This window comes from Babylonia areolata, chromosome 21, assembly GCF_041734735.1.
Source record: "Babylonia areolata isolate BAREFJ2019XMU chromosome 21, ASM4173473v1, whole genome shotgun sequence".
Lineage (NCBI taxonomy): Eukaryota > Metazoa > Mollusca > Gastropoda > Neogastropoda > Buccinidae > Babylonia > Babylonia areolata.
The window spans coordinates 29,326,729-29,350,915 of NC_134896.1; the positions used below are offsets into that span (position 1 = coordinate 29,326,729).

Genomic DNA, 24,187 nt, shown 5'->3' on the forward strand with positions numbered 1-24,187 from the left:
ATGAATAGAGTCAATTTGACAAAGTTCACAACTGACTGCGTATCAGATCAAGTACCTGAGGTTTGAGTCAAGAATGACTCCGAGGTTCCTTGCTGATTTAGAAAACTGAATTGAACTGTGGCATCACCAACCACAATAGAGGGAGGGAAAGAGGCAGATGTGGATATGTCATCCAGGATTTAACATCAAAAATGCAGTATTGCATTGAATGAATCAGACTGACTAGGTTCTGCAGAATTTTGTGGCTGAGATTCATCAGCAGAAGAGTGGTGAAGAACAGAATGACCGGAAATGACATCAGAAAGAGGAGCAGTGCAAATGATAAGCAGAACTGGGCCCAGGACAGAGCCTTGTGGCACACCATTGGAGATCAGGGTTGGATCATACTTAAAGTTACAAAGAGACAATCTGGAAGCGGTTGGAAAGATATGAAGTAAACCAGTTAGGAACTGTTGAATGAATCCCAAATACGTGTTCAAGTCTGGAAAGGAGTTTACTGTGGTCTAATGTGTCAAACGCAGCCGACAGATCGATCAAGGTTAACACAGTTTGTCTTCATCAACAGGCAGTGAAAGGTCATTAACTACTTTCAAAAATGCAGTTTCAGTGCTATGGGCAGATCTATATGCTGACTGGGAAGAAAAAAAACGGGTTGTTTGATGCCGGATGGTCTGAAAGTTGGGAGAAAACTTTTTTTTTCCCAACAATTTTGAACACAAAAGCAAGGTTGAATACAGGATGAGGTCATTGTGATCCAGAGTGGCTTTATCTAGCAGAGGCTTAATTAACAACTGCAATTTTGTACAGATCAGGGAAGACACCAGAGATTAAAGAATCATTTACACTTTTTGTTAGTGCTGGCAAAATAACATTAATGGTGTGGAAAGGGGGTCAAGGTCACATGTTTTTTGAAGCAAACTTTTTCAACATACTGAGTAGGTATAGACTGATCTCCGGAAATAAGAGATGTACCAAACACACTATTTTACAGTCGTATCTACGTTTCATGTATTATGTTACAGAGTATATCTACAGAAATGTCTCGAAATCGTTTAAGCTAACAAACCCCAGTCCTACACATACATGCATGCTGTCAACTCGTTTCAGTTCACACCCATCCCCTTCTTGCAACGGACCAAGGTCGATGTACAATTGAAGGTATGGGTTCTTGAGCTCTCTCAGTCTCTCTCTCACCCCACACACCCGCCTGTCCTCCCCCCACCCACCTCTCTCAAAGGTGTCCTATTTCACAAGCACGTGAGGCTGATTCATCACGACAGTGGTAACAATATATGTTTGACGTCAGTGGTGCCCTCCCCTGCCTGAGAAACAGTTTGTGACAGCGACAGACAGAAAGAGGGAGAAAGAGGGAAAATCATGTGAACGTTTTACCGGAGATTAGAAAAGAGAGATAAACCACTTGCAGAAATTGCTGAAGCCAGGCAGCCTGCGCCGCGACACGTATTCATTATTCATGAGCTGCCTTTGCCCCGCCCAAACTAGAGGAAAGCGTCAGTCGAACGCAGTCTCCGGAGTGATTTTATAATTTGGATTACATCTTTTTTCCCTTTTCTGTTTGCTTCATCCCACGCAGATGTCAAACTCAATTTTGTTGTGAATAACATTCCTAAATATTTATATGTATTGGTTACTTTTATTTCCCTATCACCACAGCACCATTTTTCACGAGTCGAAAGATGACCTCCATTGCGGAAAACTATAATATTGGTCTTATCGAGATTCACTGTTTGTTGTAGTCTGTCTGTTTCTTGCTTAAGGGCATTTAATTTATTTTGTAACCCTATGGGTGTGTCAGACAAGAGAACAACATCATCAGCAAATAGCATTAAGAGCAAATCTGTTGCGCCAGGTATCATTTGTATTCCATGTCTCCCCTTCTTTGATAACTCCACTGCCAATTCACCGATGAAAAAGGAAAACAGCTGTGTGCTTAGCATACAACCTTGTTTAACCCCTCTTGGACACTGAAAAAAGTCTGAATAAATACCTTTGTCACGAACACATACAAGTACAGAATCGTAGATGCTTTTAACAGCCATGTAAAACTCCCGAGAGACAGAGACAGAGACTTAGAGAGATAGATAGAGCACAATACAACGGTCTGCTCGGGCAACATGAAGCGTTCGTATATATATGAATTATATATATGATTATGTACATGTAGATAGATTTAGATTTACATACTGATAGATCTATATGAAATTATGTATGTATGTATTCATGTATGTATGTATAGACAGATGTTAGAAGAGAGACAGAGCTGAATATGTGTTTTATGTTTTGATATATATATATATATTTTTTTTTTTTTTTTTTTAAGAAATGGTGATGTAAACCAGAAAGTGTGAAGAAAAAGTAGCGTTACGAAAACGCAGTTCAATAATTTATAACTGTCTCTCTCATGTGCAACATTGCGCTGGGGGAGGGGGGTGGGAGTTGGTGGTGGGGGGAGCTGCTTTATTTTCTTTTTATATTATCTACATTCAAGCAGATGCAAACGTGCTAAAAACCAAAGCAAAAATGAATCGGTTTTCATTGTATACAGCGAATCTTACTACACGTGGGAAATTCCAGGCATAACTTAACTTTCGCTTTACTGCAGCTGAACCGTCAGAACCGACCAGTTTCCTTCAGGTGGGAAAGGAGAGGGTGATTTACCCCCACCCTTCCGCACTGCGTGTGTGCCCCAAAACGGCTTCAGCACTGTTATAGACAGTAAGAAGGGGCCTGCCGCGAGTGGTTTATCTCTCTTTTCTAATCTCCGGTTTTACAAAAGGTGAAAGGATAATCTTTTTTGCACTCTTAGGAAAAATATATGATTGAACAACGGGGTTAAGCAAGCAAGCAAGCAAGCAAGCAAGCACACACACACACACACACACACACACACACACACACACACACACACACACACACACACACACACATGGGGAGAGAAAGAGAGAGAGAGAGAGAGAAATACGGGACAACACTAGAGAAAACAATAATATTTGGGGTTTTTTTTGTGATAATAAATTCGCACTGTTGAATTATTGCTAGGTTTTTGTTTTGTTTATTTATTTTTTCTACTCATTTCAATTGGGCTCTTGAATAGGGTCAACACAACACAATAAACGATAAAGACAAAAGCAGATGGTAAGGCACATAGTAAAGCAGGCTTATTATCGTTATGATACAGTACAGAGAAAGAGAGCTGGACTGACAGACAGGCACACACATAACAGAAAGAGCATAGACATAACAGACAACCAGACTGAGAGCGTATGAAACAAAAATGCAATCAAGAAAAAAAAAACACATTTCAAACAAAACGTGATTATCGTTATGATACAGTATTGACTGAGAAAGAGAGTTAGAAAGACAGGCAAGCACACAGATAACAGACAGAGCACAGACGTACAGACAAACAGAGAGAGTATGAAACAGAAATGCAACCAACAATTAAAATAATAATAATAATAATAAAACCAAACAAAACGTGATGGAATTACATGCACGGGAACATACACATTCCTAAACTGGACACAGAAAGAACAAAGACTGTGTGGTACTTGTAACAGTTTAGAAGATGAGATTCACCTTTTAGACAATTGTGTAAAGTACAATACTTACAGACACAGATTCCTAATCGATATATGTCGTCCAAATGCAAAGCCTAGTGAATTGATCCTTCTAACAGAAATACAGCCAAGGCTGGCGAAATTTGTTCATGAATGTTTCTCTTCTTAATATGCTCATGTTTATGTTTCATTGTGTCTCATAAACTTTAAGGTTTTATGACAATAAAAAGTATTCTTTCTATTCTATTCAGAGACAGAAACAGGTCATGAGACTGTATGACATAGCTTACAAGTGCAGATGGGCGTTAGTGTACGAGTGTGTGTGTGTGTGTGTGTGTGTGTGTGTGTGTGTGTGTGTGTGTGTGTGTGTGAGATATATATATATAGAGAGAGAGGGCAGACCGATGTAGAGGGAGAGAAAATGATAATGATACAATTTGTTAATCATCATCCAGTGTTACGACGCCCTTCAGACAAAGGGGCAAGAAACAGCAAAACACACCCACAGGATCATTTGAGCAAGTCTAGAGACAGACGGAGAGAGAGAGAGAGGGGGGGCGGGGGGGGGGGGGGGGGAGGGGGGAGAGGGGGGGTTCACCAAATCATGCGGCAACACTGATCATAATCAGTCATCAGTTTATATAAGGCACAGTGGACAGCAACGTCCCCGCTGTTGACGATGAAGAAAGAGGACAAGAGGATAATGATTAATGGGAGAAGAATAAGATGCATGAAAATGAAGGTTGCCTGCAGTTGAGGTCGTGGGGGACGGGGGAGGAAGGAGGCTGCGAGGGGAGACGAACACAACTTAAGTGGGAGAAGTAAATGATGATAATAATGATAATACTAATAATGAGGATAACAATAACAAATATGATGCGATGATGTATGTATAGACTGTGTCCAGGAGCGAGAAAGTACCGGAAACAGACCTAACAATGATGAGGATGACGATAATGGAGATGATGACAATAATAATAATGATGATAATTATGGCACCGATGATATGAGTTGTCGTGTTGGATTGTTTTTACACGCATTAGCAATTCGCGCGCGTGTATATTTGTGAGAGAGTTGTGTGCGGGTGAATGCATATGTGTGTGAGTGAGTGTGTGTTGTGTGTGCCTGTTTGCATGTGTGCAAACGCGTGCGCGTATGTGTGTGAGTGAGTCAGTGTGTAAGAGAGAGAGAGAAAGACGGGGGGAGACTGAGACTGAGACTGAGATATTTTATTCATTTAAGGCCTTGGCCCCATATGAAGAGCGGCAACAACAGTTAATAATCAATACATAGATGAGCACCACAGGTCCTCACAAAATTTATGATACAAGAGATACTCGCAGCTGAAATGCTTTGAACAGATAAAGTGCCAAACTACGAACGATATTTTCATTACTAAAAGCCATCAGCAAACCTAATCGGAACAAACATGGATCCGTATAATACTTCTTTGGTAAGAATTCCGCACGAAGATAATGCAAAGCAGGACATATCAAGACAAAATGAACTTCATCTTCAATAGAGACTTTGCACAATGGACATAACAAAGCAAATTTATTTCTATTGTTATAGCGAAACTGATGAAACTGATGGGGGAAGAGAGAGAGAGAGGTGTGTGTGTGGGGGGGGGGGGGGGGGGGGGGGGGGGAGTTGGGGGAGGGAGGGAATTGTGACCGCCGGCTCAAGATTTTTACGTTGATTTTATCGGGTGCGTTTGTTTTGCATTCCTAACACATCGCTCCCTTCTCAATGTATTACTCAAACACAGAACATACATTATCTCAACACTGTCAGTAACTAAACAGTCTCTGTAACACGGGTGTACACGTTTCATTCTCTTCGACAGGAAAAACACAAAACACCCAGTAACTCAAGACTTGAAGTTACCGGCCTTACGATGAAACATTAGAGTTGATCAAACAGTCACTATTTTAGTCAACGACAGTTATATGAACTGCATGAAATTTAGCACTCATATTGTTTGGATTACTCAAAGAGGGGGAAGTGCTAAGCTCACTAACAGATGAATCTAATGTAATTTCACCCTCGATCGCCTCACTCACTCAAAACACACACACACACACACACATACACATACACATACTCCGCTGAATACAATAAAAGAAATATCTAACATTTTGGCCGATAATTTTAAACCTTCTTCAAGGATGAATGACGTAATGTGAAAAATGACGTATAATGTATGTCATTTTAAGTGACTTCAATGTGCTGTTTTGCATCGTCAAGAACAAAAAGTCGACCATCACACATTGATCAACCCACCCCCGTCCCCCTCTTTTTTCTTTTTTCCTCTCCAGCCCGGATTCAGTTCATGATCTTTAAGTTCGATTAAAGAAACAAAAACAAAAAAAACCGTTCACCTCGATTCCTCATATGTAAGCTGTGAAAAACTTTCACTTTCTATGTCACACAACCAAATTTGATCAGAAAAAAAAGTTTTGTTGCGGATAACCTTCGGCGACACACGCAGTAAAAAGTTTTTTCCCTTGGCATAACTTTTCTTTTCAGTAATGATACAAAAAGGCTCTCTTGTTTGACTATTTTGAAAGTCAAGAAGCAAGAAATTTATTTGTACAATCTCATTTATTACTGTATTTAGAGATAATCAATTAAATCTAAGCTGGTTATAAAACTGTGACATTCGTTTCACATTTTCAAAAATGAAGACATTTTTTACATCAAGAACAAAAATAATAAATAAATAAATGATAATTACTGAAACGATCGCCGGTGATAAAAATTACTAAACTTTGGGATAGCAGCAAAATCAGCTGCAAGATTGAAAACAGATGTCTGTGATTTCTCACAACAGGTTTATCAGTTGTTTTTCAACTGACTACATGGACGAAGAAAATAAAAACAAGTTTATTCCGCAAATTATTTATATATATATATATACATTTTTTTTTATGTCCAAACTTACTTTGCATAAGAGCATAATAATATTATTAAAGCAATTACTGAACGAAAATTTAGGTTTTCGAAAACATGTTTATTAACACTAATTACGCCGTCAGCAATGAAACATGTTTATCAACAGTTACCACGACCACGCCTTAACCAATTACTGAACAAAAACTTTGGTTTCTGAAAACAGGTTTACAAAAAAGTAACCACGACCACGCCTTATCTGCTATGCTGCTTGCCTCTGGTTCAAACACGGTACCTTCTCACCGGTTTTCCCTCGTTTCACATGGCTAACAAATGGTGACAAGGGCAACTGTTCGTTGCAAGTATCTGTGTGCAGAAGGAAGCAGGCACATGTATTAAAATCTACGATGATTTTTTTTTCTTACATCAATATATAACCTGCAACACGGTACCTTCTCACCGGTTTTCCCTCGTTTCACATGGCTAACAAATGGTGATAAGGGCAACTGTTGGTTGCAAGTATCTGTGTGCAGAAGGAAGCAGGTACATGTATTAAAATCTACGATGATTTTTTTTTTCTAACATCAATATATAACCTGCAGCTTGTACTGCACATATAAAAGAATTAATGACAGTTTTGTTATGCAGCGTGAAAGAGACGGTCGGTCTTTCTCTCCTCCCCATTCTCCCCCCGGGGAGTTCTGTGTGGGTCTTCCTCTCGGCACGTGCTAAGCGGTGACCTGTGGAGACAGCTCTTTCTCCCCGCTGAAGCTCAGGAGACGGGGACAGACGACTCCGCGGAATCAGGGACAGAGTGCATGCCTTCGGGGCCAAAATGGCCAGCAGGACCAGCGACGTGCTCTGCCGTGTGGCCAAGCTCGCCGTCAGAGACCGAAACAAGATGGGGTGGTGGGGGTGGAAAGGTGAAGGTGCCAGAGTCCACACTTTTGCAGGTGTAGAGGGAAGCGGGCGGTGGCATGCTTGACCCGGACACAGAGCGTTCTACAGTGTCGTGAGGCGTGTGACCAGAGGCTGCCTGCTGGTGGACCATCTCTGCGGGAACTCTGTCTTCCGGTCTGCTGCTGACCTCAGCAGAAACCTCTTCTTCAGCGTGACTGTTCACTGCTTGTAGACTGGTTGAGTTGTCCTTTCCTGAAGGTGACTCATTGTCTTCTTCGGTGACTGCAGCTTCCTTCCAGGCCTCCCTGGCACAGGTCTGCGTGGCCTCCTGTGTCGGGCATGTTCTGTCATGGTCACAGGCTTGTGAAGTCGTCACGACTTGTGTGTTTGTCGCTTGCTGTTCCGCTGCTGCGGTGTCCAACTGAGGTGTTTCCACAGGTGGTCCTCGTGGTGAAACGGTTCTTAAACTGTCTTCAGTGCGTCTACCGTTGCAGTGCAGAGTTCCTTCGGGTGTGTATGACGTACCCGAAACCTCTTTATTGGTATCAACGACAGTTTCCACAGGACGAGGGTTTATTTGGGCCTCTGTGGCATTTCTATTGTCAATGGAGTGGTGTGGAGACCCGGCGTCTTGAGAGGCTGGCACTGTGCTCTCTGCAGTGTGCTCTGAAGCACTCACTGCAGGTGGACCAGCTTCAACTGGAGACTGTGGTCTGCACTGGGCACGGGATGGCGACGTCCGGGCGGTGCAGTCTGCAGGACTGGGAGGAGAATCAGAGGGGGCTTCAGCACCTTGACACTGATCACTGCTGAAGTTCGTGCCAGGCGACGCCATGGGAGGTTGTACAGGCGTCCCAGACTCTGCAGGTTGTGCTGGAGTTTCAGCACGTGTGGGGTTTCCTGGTGCTTCACCGTCTGCAGGCTGTGCAGAGGTTCCAGCATCTGAAATATTTACAGGTGATTCAAAACCTTCACGTTGTGTAGATGTTTGAACATTCATAGGCTGTTCAGGTGTTCCAACATCCGAAGACCGTGCAGGTATTTCCACATCTACAGGTTGTTCAGGTGTTCCTACATCTAAAGAGCGCACTGGTGTTCCAACACCTGAAGATTGTGCAGGTATTTCAACATTTGAAGATTGCGCAGGTGTTCCAACATCTGTAGGTGGTGCAGATGTTCCAACATTTGGAGGTTGTGCAGGTGTTCCTTCATTTGGTGGTTGTGCAGGTGTATCAAAAACTGAAGATCGTGCACGTGTATCGTCATTTAAAGGTTGTACAGATGTTCCAACATCTGGAGGCTGTGCAGGTGTTCCTATATCTGGTGGTTGTGCAGGTGTATTATCAACTGATGATCGTGCAGGTGTATCGTCATTTGAAGGTTGTGTAGGTGTTCCAACACCTGAAGGTTGTGCAGTTGTTCTGATATCTGTAGATTGTGCAGCTGTCCTTACATTTTCAGGTGCCGCAGGTTGTTCAGGTGTTCCAATATCTGTAGGCTGTGCAGGCGCTCGAACCACCGTAGCAGTGGCAGGTAATGGAGACACCTCAGGTGGACGAACAGAAGCTTCTGCACAAGGAGAGGAGTCTGTCTGCTGAGGCGTCCCTCCACTGGCTGCAACTTGCCCAGATACATCACGTGACGGGGATGACGTAGCTTGCCCAGAAACATCACGTAACGGGGATGACGCTGTTGCAACGTGCCCAGAAAGATCACGTGACGGGGATGACGTAACTTGCCCAGAAAGATCACGTGACGGGGATGACGCTGTTGTAACTTGTCCAGACACATCACGTGACGGGGATGACGTTGTTGCTGCAACTTGCTCAGAAACGTCACGTGACGGGGATGACGCTGTTGTTGCAGCCTGCCCAGACACATCACGTGACGGGGATGACGTCGTTGTTGCAGCAGCCTGCTCAGACGCGCTGTGCGCGACCGGGGACGAAGCAGAAACGGCGGCAGCGGCGGCACCACTCCTGGCCGCGAACAGCGGGGGAGGCGCCAGGCCGGCCGACCCGTGAACGAACACGGGGAGCGGGTGCCTACCCTGTGTGTGCTGCGGCGTCGGGGGCACGGCAGGTGGGTTCGTCTGGAGCATGGTCTCGTCGTACGTCGGGGGCGGCACCCCGACAGGTGGGTCCACCAGCCCCCCACCAGCCCCCGTCAGGTCGCCCTCGAAGCCCATGTTGGCCACACCGGAGGCCAGGTTGGTGAGGCGGTGGGGAAAGACGCCGCTTCCTCCTCCTCCTCCTCCTCCTCCCAGGGACTGCGAAGACACCATGAAGACGGTGTTGCTGCTCTGCACCATGTGCACGGCCGTGGAGATGGTGGTGGGGCTGTCGCCGACACCTCCACCGCTCCCACCGCTCCCGCCGCCCCCGACGCCGTGCTGAGGGGTGGAGGGCGCGTGGCTGTGGTAGAAGGCGGCGGCGCGGTGCGTCGGCGGCTGGCGCGGCGCGCCCCCTCCGCGGCACCGCCCGCAACAGACGAGGGCGACGATGACGATGAAGGCGATGCCCCCCACCACCCCGCCCACCACCACCCACTTGTCCACACCCTTCTGCTTCGGCTCGGTGGGCACGGGTCTTGCTGAAACACACGCACGTGCGCGCGTGTTCATGCACACACACACAAACACACATACAGACGCACACAGACACACATGTACCATAGCACACGTAATGTCAAGGGCCTAATGGTCGCAATGTCAACTGTCTAAACACATAGCTCCTTGTTAGATAAGAGGCGCTATGTAAATTCACATCGATATGATGATGATGATGATGATGATGATGATGATGATGATCATCATCACGATGATGATCATGATCATGATCATCATCATCATCATTCTTCTTCTTGATCCCTATTTAGGGAACAGGCGCTGCATAAATTTGCATTATTATTATTATTATTGTTGTCATTATTATTAATTCTATTTCAGCAGCAGCAGCAGCAGCAGTAATATCATCATCATCAGAAGATGATGAGTAACAAGAGCAACAATATTAAGTCTTGCTTTTCACCTGTAAATTTTTTTTTTTTTTTTTTTTTTTGAGAGGGGGGGGGGGGGGGTGCGGAGTATGTGTGTGTGTGGGCGGGGGGGATCAATTGTTTGAAAGAAAAAAATCCAGCCAACAAACAAACACTTACTGGCGGTGACCATGGGGGGACGGGTGACGACAGGCTTCTTCACGACAGCACGGTAGCCGAACTCGAACCCCCGCCCCTCCCGGTTGCCGTCCGACCTGAACACCACGGTCATGTAGCGGACTGTGGTCGGTATCGAGTAGTTGCCGCCATAGCAGAAACGGTGACTTTTGGACGTGGCCTTGTTCTTTCCTGTAAAACCAGTGCGTTCTTGTGTGTGTGTGTGTGTGTGTGTGTGTGTGTGTGTGTGTGTGTGTGTGTGTGTGTGTGTGTTCTATCGTGTTGGTATTGTGTACTGTACTGTACTGTACTGTACTGTACTGTACTGTATTTTAAAAAAAATTTTTTAGTATTATTATTATTTATTATTTTATTTTATTTTTTATTATTATTTTAACAAAATGAAAATTTTATTTTATTTTATTTTTTAAGAATTAGATAATTAATTAATTTGTTTTTATTTATTATTTTTTTCTTCTTCTCGAGGCCTGACAGCGCGTTGGGTTACGCTGCTGGTCAGGCATCTGCTTGGCAGATGTGGTGTAGCGTATATGGATTTGACTGAACGCAGTGACGCCTCCTTGAGCTACTGATACTGATACTGTACTGTACTGTACTGTACTGTACTGTACTGTATTGTGTTGCTCTTTTGCCGCAACAGATTCAGCTCTCCCTATGTAAAGCATGTCACTTCAGTGCAGCACCAGCCTTTTTTTTCCCTTAACTTCTTCTGTTTTATTTGTCTGCCTGCAAGTGTATTTGTTTTCTTTTCCTTGCAAGGTGGATTTTTCTACAGAATTCTGCCAGGGACAAACCTTCTGTTGCCGTGGGTTCTTTTACGTGCACTGAGTGCATGCTACACACGGGGATCTCGGTTTATCGTTTCATCTGATTGACCAGCACCACTCAAGACCACCATACAAGCTCCACAGTGAAGAGGAAGAATGTTCTCGCTAGTGTGGGGTTTGATACCGCGCACTCAAATTCTCTCGCTTCCGAGGCACATGCGGGACCACTGGGCCATCACTTCGCATGGTTCTGGTGTATTGGGACAAGCGTTCTTCATCAAGGCCAACGGTCTTGATGTACTGGGACAGGTACTTTGAATAAAATGTAATGGTTTTTATGTACTGAGATAGGTGTTTTGAATCAAAGCCAGTTGTCCTGGTGTACTGGGACAGGTGTTCTGAATCAAAACCCGTGGTTCTGATGTATTGGGACAGGTGTTTTGAATCAAAACCCGTGGTTCTGATGTATTGGGACAGTTGTTCTGAATTAAAACCTGTGGTTCTGATGTATTGGGACAGTTGTTCTGAATTAAAACCCGTGGTTCTGATGTATTGGGACAGTTGTTCTGAATTAAAACCCGTGGTTCTGATGTATTGGGACAGGTGTTTTGAATCAAAACCCGTGGTTCTGATGTATTGGGACAGTTGTTCTGAATTAAAACCCGTGGTTCTGATGTATTGGGACAGTTGTTCTGAATTAAAACCCGTGGTTCTGATGTACTGGGGCAGGTGTTTTGAATCAAAACTGGTGGTTCTGATGTATTGGGGCAGGTGTTTTGAATAAAAAACGGTGGTTCTGATGTATTGGGACAGGTGTTCTGAATCAAAACCCGTGGTTCTGTTGTATTGGGGCAGGTGTTTTGAATCAAAACCGGTGTTCTGATGTATTGGGACAGGTGTTCTGAATCAAAACCCGTGGTTCTGTTGTATTGGGGCAGGTGTTCTGAATCAAAATCAACGTTCCTTGTGTATTGGGGCAGGTCTTGTGAAGCAAAACAAATGGTTCTGATGTATTGGGACAGGTGTTCTGAATCAAAACCCGTAGGTTCTGATGTATTGGGGCAGGTGTTCTGAATCAAAACCCATGGTTCTGATGTATTGGGGCAGGTGTTTCGAATCAAAATCAATGTTCCTTATGTATTGGGACAGGTCTTGTGAATGAAAACAAATGGTTCTGATGTACTGGGACAGGTGTTCTGAATCAAAAGCAACGGTCATTGTGTATTGGGACAGGCGTTCTTTATCAAAACTAATGGTTCTGATGTATTGGGACAGGCGTTTTTTAACAAAATTAATGGTCCTAATGTATTGGGACAGGTGTTTTGAATAAAAACCAGTGGTTCTCATGTATTGGGACTGGTGTTCTGAATGAAAACCAATTATTGTTGTGTATTGGGACAGGTGTTCTTTAACCAAAAACAATGGTCCTGGTGTATTGCGACAGATGTTCTGAATCAAAGCTAACGGTTCTAAAGTATTGGGGCAGGTCTTCAAAACAAAAACCAATTGTCCATGTGGATTGGGACAGGTGTTCTGAATCAAAACTAATAGTTCTGAAGTATTAGAACAGGTGTTTGAAACAAAACCAATTGTCGTCGTGGATTGGGACAGGTGTTTTGCATCAAAACCAATTGTCCTCGTGCATTGGGACAGGTAATTTGAATCAAAACTAGTGGTCCTTGCGTATTGGGACAGGTGTTCGGAATAAAAATCAATGGTCCCGATGTGTTGGGGCATATGTTTTGAATCAGAACTAATGGCCCTGCTGGTTCAGGACAAGTGTTAAGGATAAAAAAAGAACAATCCTGGTGTATTGGGACAGGTATTTTGAATCAAAACTGTCTTTGTGTATTGGGACAGGTGTTCTGAATCGACAGAAACAGTCCTGCTGTATTGGGACAGGTGTTCTGAATCGACAGAAACAGTCCTGGGGTATTGGGAAAGGTATTTTGAATCAAAACTAATTATCCTGGTGTATTAGGACATGTGTTCTTAATCAAATGGAACAGTGCTGGTGTATTGGATCAGGTGTTCTAAATCAAAAGAAACAGTCTTGGTGTATTGGGACAGGTGTTCTGAATCAAAACAAACAGTCCTGGTGTATTGGGACAGGTGTTCTGAATCAAAACAAACAGTCCTGGTGTATTGGGACAGGTGTTCTGAATCAAAAGAAACAGTCCTGGTGTATTGGGACAGGTGTTTTGAATCAAAACCAGTGGTTCTGGTGTATTGGGACAGATGTTCTGTATAATAATTTAAAAAGAACAACAACCCAGAATGGTATATGTGTATTGGGACAGGTGTTCTAAAGTAAAACAAATGGCCCTGGTGCATTGAGACAGGTGTTGAGTCAAAAGCGATGGTCCTGGTGTGTATCGGTTCTTCAAGACAGCTCTCACACACACACACACACACACACACACACACACACACAGACATACACACACACACACACACACATACACACTACACACACACATACACCCCCCACACCCCCCCCCACACACACACTAAACAACAACAACAACAACAAAAACAACAAGTGTTGCACAGACCGTTGTAGAGAGTGATGTTGTCGAAGGCACAGCCGGGAAAGTACTCCACATCCACGAAGATAATCCTCAGCATCACCGTGAAGTTGACAGAGGGGGCCTCAATCAGCCACTCACAGTACGAGTTGCTGCAATAATTCATCGAGCACACACGGCGTCATTTACGATACGCGCACGCACATATTCATGCACGCACAGACCGCATGCACGCACGCACGCGCTTACGCAACAATATACATTATGATTATATACTTACTCTGGCAAGCGCTTGGGTATACACGCACAGAGACACACAGACACAAACACACAAACACAGACGGGCGGACAGACAGACAGACACACACACACACACACACACACAGAGATACACACAAAAACGCGTGCGCACTTACACACACACACGCGCGCTCGCGCACACACACACACAGACACAGAGATACACATAAAAACGTGTGCGCACTTGCACACACACACACACACACACACACACACACACACACACACACACACACACAAATCGCGCACTTACACACACACACACACACACACACACACACACACACACACACCTAGTCATCAGTCTATCTGTCCGGCTGTCTTTTTCTTCCTCGAGCTGTTAACCCCTAGGCTGCCTGCATGACGAGATAACTCGTCATGGCAAGCATGTATGCTTCGCTGCCTGCATGACGAGATAACTCGTCATCGAAATATTCTGACATTTCCCTGCTTTGCATTCAGTTCGTTGACAAAAATGCTGGTAGCTTTAGCTTGGGGAATCTTTCTGGATTCTATTCATAGCTAGAAACACCATCTGCGTCATAAGGCAGTCCTTTATTTGAACGTTTTGGTTGGGTTACTGGCCGCAGTCTTTGCCTGGCTCCTCTCCTCGCTCGCTCAACAAAATGTCGGACTGACTCCGTGCTCAAGACATGCGCTCGTGGCGAACTAAATCAACCAAGATTACTTTCTTCAGCTAATGCTCAGAAAGAATTGGAGCATAAATTCGAAGGAGAAGACAGTGGTGAACATTTATAGGACGATTTGATAGAAAATAAAGGGAGCAATCAAGAGAGTGGCCAAGATACAACTATCAGTGAGTGATGCAGGCTGTTCAACTCTAGCAGACGAAATTTTAGCAGGGCACCGTATGAGCTATTTTCTTGGCACTCAGCCAATGCGGTCTGATGAAGTGACGGTGTGAGAGGGGTGAAGAGGAGGGTGGAGACTGAGGGGGCGTGGCCTCACATCCATATTATCACTTGCAGAAGTCACAATGCATCTATTTCTTTTTCAGTTTTTTTTATATTGTGGTTGTTCTAGTATGATTTTGTGTGTGCAGATATCCATTTGTCCAGAAAATGATATTTTTGTGCAAATTACCAGACTAATGTTTGTAATGAATAAGTTGAAAATGTGACAAAAAACAAAACACTGATTTCAAAACAACAGGATGTCACTTAAAATGCATAAAATGTGAAAACATCATGTGTTTTGTATTCTTTATTCATTTCCCTTTCAGAAAATGTATACTTTTATGGGTCTTTCTCCAATAACAAAGAGCACAGAATTTTTTGAAAATTTATACCCGTTTTTTGGGAAAAAACCCTGGCAAATAGATTTCACTTAAATCTTATTTTCCTGGCAGCGAAAGGGTTTTAATGTATTTTGTTCACTTTCCTTTCTGAGAGAAAAAAAAAGATATTTTGAATCAGTTATCTCCAATCCATGCCTCTGTGTGTGTGTGTGTGTGTGTGTGTGTGTGTGTGTGTGTGTGTGTGTGTGTGTGTGTGTGTGTAATTCGTTTCACATCTGAACATAGGGTAAATTCTCATTTTGTCCTGATGTGTTCTATTTTGAATCGTATTGTATTGTATAGTATTTTCTCTTTTTGTCACAACAGATTTCTCTGTGTGAAATTCGGGCTGCTCTCCCCAGGGAGAGCGCGTCGCTACACTGAGAGCGCCACCTTTTTTAAAAATTTATTTTTTATTTTTTTAATTTTTTTCCTGCGTGCAGTTTATTTGTTTTTCCTATCGAAGTGGATTTTTCTACAGAATTTTGCCAGGAACAACCCTTTTGTTGCCGTGGGTTCTTTTACGTGCGCTAAGTGCATGTTGCACACGGGACCTGCCTGCCTGTCTGTTCGTCTGTCTGTCTGCCTGCCTGTCTCTCGTTCGCTCGCCATCTCTGTTCCACCTCTCCATCCTGCCCCCCACTCCCCCACCTCCTCCCTCTCACCTGGGGTACTGCTTTGGGTAGCTGGGGGAGTGGAATGTCTGCTCTGCCTGCCTGCCTGTCAGTCTGCCTACCTGTCTGCCTGTTTGTTTGTCTGTCTGTCTGCCTGCCTGTCTCTCGCTCGCTCGCCATCTCTGTTCCACCTCTCCATCCCCCCAGGCCTTCTTCCCCCCACCCTCCACACCTCCTCTTTTTCACCTGGGGTACTTCTTTGGGTAGCTGGGGGAGTAGAATGTCTGCTCTGTCTCCCTGCCTGTCTCTCGTTCTCTCGCCATCTCTGTTCCACCTCTCCATCCCCCCAGGCCCTCCACCCCCCTCCACCCTCAACACCTCCTCCCTCTCACCTGGGGTACTTCTTTGGGTAGTTGGGGGAGCCAGTGGAATGTCTGCTCTGTCTGCCTGCCTGTCTCTCGTTCTCTCGCCATCTCTGTTCCACCTCTCCATCCCCCCAGGCCCTCCCCCCCCCCCCTCCCCACCTCCTCTCTCTCACCTGGGGTACTTCTTTGGGTAGTTGGGGGAGTGGAATGTCTGCTCTGTCTCGTTGGCCTTCAGCACCAGGGCTGTCCTGTTTTCACATTGGCCGTAAGTCCCTGCGGTAAGGAAATATTGAGACTGTATGGGAAATGGTTACACACAGACACAGACACACATACACACACACACGCACACACGCACGCACGCACGCACGCATACACGTGTATTTGTGTGTGCACTTTGAGAGATTTGAAAGCAATGCTACTACCACTACTACTACTTCTCTTGTTCTTAATAGTAATATAGTAATAGTAATGATAATAATGATGATGATGATAATGATAACAACAACTGCAACAACAACAATAATAATAATGATAACGATAATAATAATAATAATGATAATAGTAATTCATTATTGTCATTATCACCATCAACAGCATCATTAGTTTCAGTTTCAGTTTCTCAGGGAGGCGTCCCTGCGTTCGGACAAACCCATATGCACTACACCACGTTTGGTAGGCAGATGCCTGGCCAGCAGCACAACCCAACGCGCTCAATCAGGCCTTGAGTGCATGTCTGTAATTATGTTTGTGTACCTGTCTGAGGGGGTTTATTCTACAGACTTGTGTCAGAGAACAATACTTATGTTGCCATGGGTTCTTTTTCAGTGCGCCAAGTTTGTGTTGCTTACGAGACCTCGGTTTATCGTCTCATCCGAATGACAAAATGTTCAGTTTGATTTTCTTGTCAAACTTGGAAGAAAGAGCGAGACCGGGACTCGAACCCAGACCCTCACGGACAATGTATTGGCAGATAAGCGTCTCAACCATTCTGCCACTTTCCTCATTCTCCCTCATCGTTCATCAATAAAATTATTATCATAACATGGAAGAAAGGTCTATAGAATTGTTCTCCCAACTTACTTGCTCGTTTCGTAGTTCATAAAATTCATCTTAGTTTTCGTTAACTACACGCACGCGCGCGCACGTGTATATGTGTGTGTACAGCGCGAGCGCGTACGCTCGCGCGCGCGTGTGTGTGTGTGAATGTTTTGTTTGTCTTTTAAGGATTACATCATATCTAAACATAACTATGGGTCTGAAATCTGACGGCATGAACTGCTCGCCAAAGAAAGAAACCCGTTTGTGTAACTCAGGAATTCCACCAACTCCAACAATACACCAACATAAAAAAGAAAAGAAAAATGAATACAATTCAATTGATAATATTGCGATTATACGATCAATAATGCCTGAAATAGGCCTATATTTTACAGGCGCACATAAACGCTTATGTATGTATGTATGTTGACAGGCAGACAGACAGGCAAACAGATAGATAGATTGTTCTATTATTCAATTAACAGATGAATAAAAACAATTCATACTGACCATTAACAATCCAACCCAATGCCAAAACCGCAGTCATAAAAGCCAGTCGCTGGGAAGACATGGTGGCTGAACTGAAACGCTGTTAATTAATTATTCCATCAATTAATTGATTAATTAAACCCCAACACACAATCTGTCGTTCATGTCTTTCTGTTGCTTTGAAACTGAACGTCCGCCGTTAGAGGCCGACATTTTCTTCTTTTTCTTCCCTCTTAGTTTTTCTCCCATCCTTTGTTGAACGTGTTTCTGAATCTACCTGTTTGTGGCACTTGGGCTTACACGTCTCGATTTATATCCACAGGAAACAGTTGTCTCGTCTGCGAGGACAAATTGTTGGTATTTTGAGTGTTTTGAAGAAGCAGACGACACTTAATTTGTCGAAACCGACCGAAAAAGCGCTGATGACACTTCGTCCACCACACAAAATTGAATCCGTGTTTGAAACCACGTAATGTTCTGGATCCTGTCTTGCAGAAATGTGCGACAACCCTTTCCCCCCAGACGAACTCCTGTTAAGTCAGTGAAGCAACGACAGAAGAAACTGAAGAACAATCTATCACTCCACATCGCGACGCCATCTCAGCAAGAGTGTTCAAACCAAGTGGGAGAGAAAGAGAGATGAGAAGGGATGATTTATGGCCGGGAAATTAATGAGCACCGAGGGACACGCCCGTCACTATGTTGCTAATCAAAAACCAGGTGCGGCACGTGACTTTTAAAAGCTCTCGTGCTGCAAGGTTTCTTTCGCCTCAAGTATCAGTTGTTGTTGTTGTTGTTGATGTGGCCTTGTCAAGAGTTGTCGCCATGCCAGGACTGTACCCCGGGTAGTTTTAATTTATCTGTTTATTTATTTAGTCATTCATTTATTTGTCTGTTTGTTCATTTTTTTAATTCGTCTATTTGTTTATTTACCTAATCATTCATTTATCATTAATTAATTAATTAATCAATCAAATAATCCATCAATTAATCAATTTATTACTATCATTATCATCATGATCATTAGTAGTAGTAGGATGATTATGATTATGATTATGACGATGATGATGATAATGATGATGATGATGATGATTTTATTATTATTATTATTACTATTATTATTATTATCTATTTATTCATCTATTCATTCACTTTATTATTTTTTTTGGGGGTGGGGGGTGTTTTTTATGATCTATGTGCTTTCTTTCTGTTACTGAAGCAGAAGCAGTAACGGCAGTAGTATAGTAACCACAGTTTTGGTGGTGCTTATTCGTCTGTTTATTTGTAATTGTGTGACAGAATATTGCGTGGATTGATGAACTGACCGAATGATTGGAAAGAGTGAATGGGTGAATAAAAAAGCTGAGAAAGAAAGAAAATAACAGAGGAACGTTTTTTGTTTTTTTTAAAATTCATAATGAAAACGAAAGGATGCGCGCGCGCGCGTGTGTATGTGTGTGTGTGCGTGCGTGCGTGCGTGCGTGCGTGTGTGTGTGTGTGTGTGTGTTGTGGAAAGAAAGAGAGAGGCCGAGACAGAAGAAAGAATCGATGGAACACGATGCTATTCAATCAAACCTGCTGGGAACATTTTCAACATGAGGGTTGCATCGTGCAAGTGGTCCTGCATGCACTGATTTCTGGTTTTGTCACACACACACACACACACACACACACACACGCACGCACCCCCCCCCCCCACACACACACAATGACAAAGGAAAATTACTTGACACGATAAACCAACATCACAACTGAACCAAAAGTAGCTAATACAATACAATATGGCCACGTTTTGTTAGGTAAACTCATGTTTTGACGACATGAGCAAATTAAATCTAAAAGAACAGGGATCTTTATAATATTTAGGTTGAATTAATCTTTGTCTGAGGTCACTCAAAGCAGGGAAACATAACACAAAATGCAATTCATCTTCCCTACCCAGGTTGCACAGTAGAGAGAGAGAAGAGAGAGAGAGATTCCCATACACACGAATGCCACCGTGCAAAGACCCCACTGTGACCGTAATATTATTATTGTGCAGTGGCAGCAGCTGGAGAGAGACAGAGTCACACACACACACACACACACACACACACACACACACACACACACACATTGAGAGACACAGACAGACAGACATACAGGCATAACACATGCATGACATAGAGAACACATACGTCAATAGCTTACATCTCTTTCACACACACACATTTGCAGCTTGTTGAAAGAAGAAAAGCGTGCAGTGCCTACCCGCTCCAGCCTACTATCGATCCACCCGCGTGTCTACCACACCCCTACTACCTCACACTGCTGGAAAGAACAGAAGACAGGTTCACATTGACTCACGTGAAGTCCGTGGCGTCTGCTTGTCTGTCACCAAGCCTCACGTTTATTTATTTATTTACTCAACTGTCATGGGACTGGAAATGGAAATGGGGAAAAACGCAACACACATTTATATTGTTGCCCATTAGTAAAACAATTAAAGGCACACACCTTCAAACCATGCAATTGCTCATTTGCACTTCCTTTTGGGTTGCGCAGAGGTAGATAAGAGGTACAGAAAAATAGGCAATAAATACTAGGTGCAAAAAAATGAACACTGCATAGATTTATCTCCATGCAGGGCCTGCCTCTTCTTTTTCTGCGTTCTTGGGTTACAACTCCAACGTACACTCGTATGTAAGGGTGGGTTTTGACAATAATGACCGTTTTTACCCCGATGTGTAGGCAGCCATTCTCCGTAATCGGGCGTGTACATGCTGGGTATGTTCTTGTTTCCAAAACCCACCGAACGTTGACATGGATTACAGGGTCCTTAGCATACGTATTTAATCTTCTGAATGCGTATATACACGAAGGGAGTTTATGCACTTGCAGGTCTGCTCATATGTTGACCTTGGAGATCGGAAAAATCTCCACTCTTCACCCAGGAAGTGCGCCAAAACTGAAAAAACTCGGACGAGAATTCAGCGCTCTAATCATTTTGCAATTGCACCCGCGTAGTATATGTACCCGTTAATTTCCTGTCAACGAGCTGGTGAGACCGGCAAGGCAGGGCAAGGCAAGGCAGGGCAAGGCAAGGCAAGGCAAGGCAAGGCAAGGCAGAGCAGGGCAGGGCAGGGCAGGGCAAGGCAGGCAAGGCAAGGCAAGGCAAAGCAGGGCAAGACAGGGCAAGGCAGGACAGGGTAGGGCAAGGCAGGGCATGGCAGGGCATGGCAGGGCAAGGCAAGGCAAGGCAAGGCAAGGCAAGGCAAGGCAAGGCATGGTAGGGCAAGGCAGGGCAGGGCAGGACAGGGCAGGGCAGGGCATTGCAGGGCAAGGCAGGGCAAGGCAAGGCAAAGCAGGGCAGGGCAAGGCAGGGCAGGGCAGGGCAGGGCAGGGCAAGGCAGGCAAGGCAAGGCAAGGCAAGGCAGGGCAAGGCAAGGCAAGGCAGGGCAAGGCAAGGCAGGGCAAGACAAGGCAAGGCAAGGGAAGGCAGGGCAAGGCAGGGCAAGACAAGGCAAGGCAAGGGAAGGCAGGGCAAGGCAAAGCAGGGCAAGCAAGGCAAGACAGGGCAAGGCAGGGCATGGCAGGGCAGGGCAAGGCAAGGCAAGGGAAGGCATGGTAGGGCAAGGCAGGGCAGGGCAAGGCAAGGCAGGGCAAGGCAGGGCAGGGCAGGGCAGGGCAGGGCAGGGCAAGGCAGGGCAAGGCAGGGCAAGGCAAGGCAAGGCAAGAAGTTTATTTCATGTACCCTCTGGGGGCATAGAAACATCATACATCGACGTCTGTAACACACACCATATAAACAAAAAGAGTGATATCAAAAAGTAAAAAAACAAACAAAAAACAACAGAAAACAACAACAACAACAACAACAACAAAACAAACAAAAGAAAAAACAGACATAAAACAGCAAACGGCCCATAGAAGCAATCAGGCAAATACACATTAACAATCATTTTCCATCACAATAGAAAAAATGGAAACAGAGAAAGAGAAAAAAAAAAAAAAAAAAAAGCAAAAGATTCCCTATCAATGTACCAAGTTTCATTTGAAAGAGATGCGAATATTAGAGACAACTGATTTGACTTTCAGCGATATTCTTTTGTTTCTTTCAGAAAATAGTAAGAGGAATTTAATGGTAGTTTGGCCGGGTTCTATAAAATGCAGGTAAACATTTTTTTTCCTGGTGCTGTCAAAAAGGGACACAAAAACAAGCAGTGAAACTCATCACCAATATCATGTGTGGAACATTTTGTCACAGATTCTTTCACTTCTTGGTAAATTGTTGATGATGGAGTCTCCCGTTGGACCGACGGATGAGTAGGCAGGCAGGCTTATCTGTCGGTGTGTGTCCTCATAATTATTATGGGAGAAGAGGCCGATTCTGGATGCACAGCACTTCCCACAGGTGTTGCAAGGGAAAACGTCTCCAGAAGTTGAACCCTGCTTCCTTCGCTCACACTTCTCCTTAATGGCCAGCGTTCTCTTGTTTTCAAACGTCTTTATGCCACTACAGCACAACATCCTCCAGCGAGATCGGTCAAGGGCATCAGTTTCCCAGGAAGCGATGTCTATGTCACAGGCTTTGAGGTTCGTCTTCAAGGTGTCCTTGAAGCGCTTGCAGGGTCTTCCAAGTTCGCGGTGGCCTTCCTTCAGCTGGCCATACAAAAGCATCTTCGGGATCCTGCTGTCTGTCATGCGGACAATGTGTCCTGTCTAGCGTAGCTGGCACTAGATCAGCAGGCTTTCGATGCTGGGCAGGCCGCTCCTCTCTAAGACCTGAAGAAAATTGTTGAAACGCTGTTTATTAACAGGAAGTCCGTTGTTGGTTGTTCTAGACTTTGCTAGCTCAATAACACAATTAGTTGGTGACACTGTAAGATAAGCATCTTGACCAAAATTGGGTTTAAACATCCTGTAATTAACAAACATTGCATCATTATCTACATGTTGATACCAATCTTGCAAAAACTGATCTTTCAAACTGCGCTTAACTTTCCCTTTAAACCAAGTGAGGTGTGCTGTGAAATTCTGTTGGTTCAACCAAAAACTGCTTAATCCAATTTCATTCAAGATAGTGTGAATACTTTTCAAATATTGGTTCTGATATGTTGTTGCTGTACAGATGAAGAGACATTTGTTAATAATCAAGACAGTTTATAATTTCTTTGGCAAGTTACAAGCTTATACCAGAACACTATGGCTAGGTTATAGTTAGGAATGGCTGATTAGCAATGGCCTGAAGTTACTTTCCTTTGTCAACACTAAGGGTGACAGTATTTTTTGTTGCCTTCGTTCGAATTTTGTTCAAGAAAGTAGCCCAGCTGGCCCTTTGCTTTGATTCTGCTTGATGTCTGCTGCATTTTTCTTCTTGTCAGTACATTTCTTTTAAACCACACACATTATGATGATGGGGATAATAACAATAATGATGATAATGAACGGTGAGAACGATGTTGGTCATCTGTCTTACAATACAGGCTGCGTATATGAACGTTGTAAGCCCAAACGCGGAAAAACTGTCATACAGATGACACAAAACGGAAACGGACTGTTGGGCCCACGCAAAGTGAAACCATGGTCCTTCCGAGCCAGTCGTTGGTCGTTTGTTTGTTTGGTTTATGAAGGGAGAACGACTAGGTGGGGGCGAGGACGTAGCCTAAATGGCATGAACAGGAAGCAGAGCGCGCGTGTTTAACCCTTTCACCACCAAGCTCGCATTTATGCACAGGCGTGGTAGAGGACCCATGTCATTGAAAGGTGACCATTCATTGGTCTGTTATCCATGAACCTACTGCTCTTAATGTTCAGTGGTAAGACAGGCCATATTTTCTATACATCGCAAGGGGAATCCCCAGGTGTTCTTAGCCACTATCTTTTTTGTGTTTATACCACAAGGGAATTTTGTACTCTAAATTGACTGGCGGTGAAAGGGTTAATCATGCTTTTGTAGTGGCAAACAAACCATCCGGCCCCAGTTTTTTGACTCAGGCTTCTGAACAATCGAAAAACTGAAACTCGGGTTTCTTGATCCCTGACCACCTCACCTCCCTTCATCAGCTGAGGTGTGGGTTCATGTCAAATGCTTCCCACGGTCTTTGTTTCCTCCTTGGTCGCAAATTTGTCACAAAGGAGCAGCTTGTGACAGTTTCTGATTCCACGCACAAGCTCACGTCAGTGATCTGGTGGTTGTCTTGTGACTGATTATTAGTATAGGGTTCGGGTTTTGTGAGATTTTGAGTCGGGTTCAGCTC

The 24,187-nt window shown here is 44.2% G+C and overlaps 1 protein-coding gene across 2 annotated transcripts; it reads right to left on the minus strand.

Annotated features, from left to right (window-relative positions):
- Positions 1-6,532: 6,532 nt before the first annotated feature.
- Positions 6,533-18,533, minus strand: LOC143296317 (uncharacterized). Of its 2 annotated transcripts, XM_076608184.1 has the most exons (5): positions 17,970-18,533; positions 16,592-16,691; positions 13,870-13,994; positions 10,530-10,718; positions 6,533-9,965 (listed from the first exon to the last, which is right to left on the minus strand). In XM_076608184.1, exons 1-5 carry the CDS (start codon positions 18,028-18,030, stop codon positions 7,246-7,248), a joined length of 3,195 nt encoding a protein of 1,064 aa, XP_076464299.1. In that variant the 5' UTR covers positions 18,031-18,533; the 3' UTR covers positions 6,533-7,245. The 2 variants fall into 2 exon arrangements, with proteins under 2 accessions (XP_076464299.1, XP_076464300.1); XM_076608185.1 differs by lacking the exon at positions 16,592-16,691 and having other exon boundaries at positions 17,970-18,037.
- Positions 18,534-24,187: the final 5,654 nt, after the last annotated feature.

What these genes read in the sequence shown, in the direction of transcription:
- LOC143296317 (XM_076608184.1), bottom strand. Translation starts at nt 18,030, where the DNA reads ATGTCTTCCCAGCGACTGGCTTTTATGACTGCGGTTTTGGCATTGGGT. An exon ending in CAACATCACTCTCTACAACG is followed by an intron (nt 10,719 to 13,869) that starts GTCTGTGCAACA and finishes CTGGTTTTACAG; the next exon opens with GAAAGAACAAGGCCACGTCC. An exon ending in TCCCCCCATGGTCACCGCCA is followed by an intron (nt 9,966 to 10,529) that starts GTAAGTGTTTGT and finishes CGTGTGTTTCAG; the next exon opens with CAAGACCCGTGCCCACCGAG.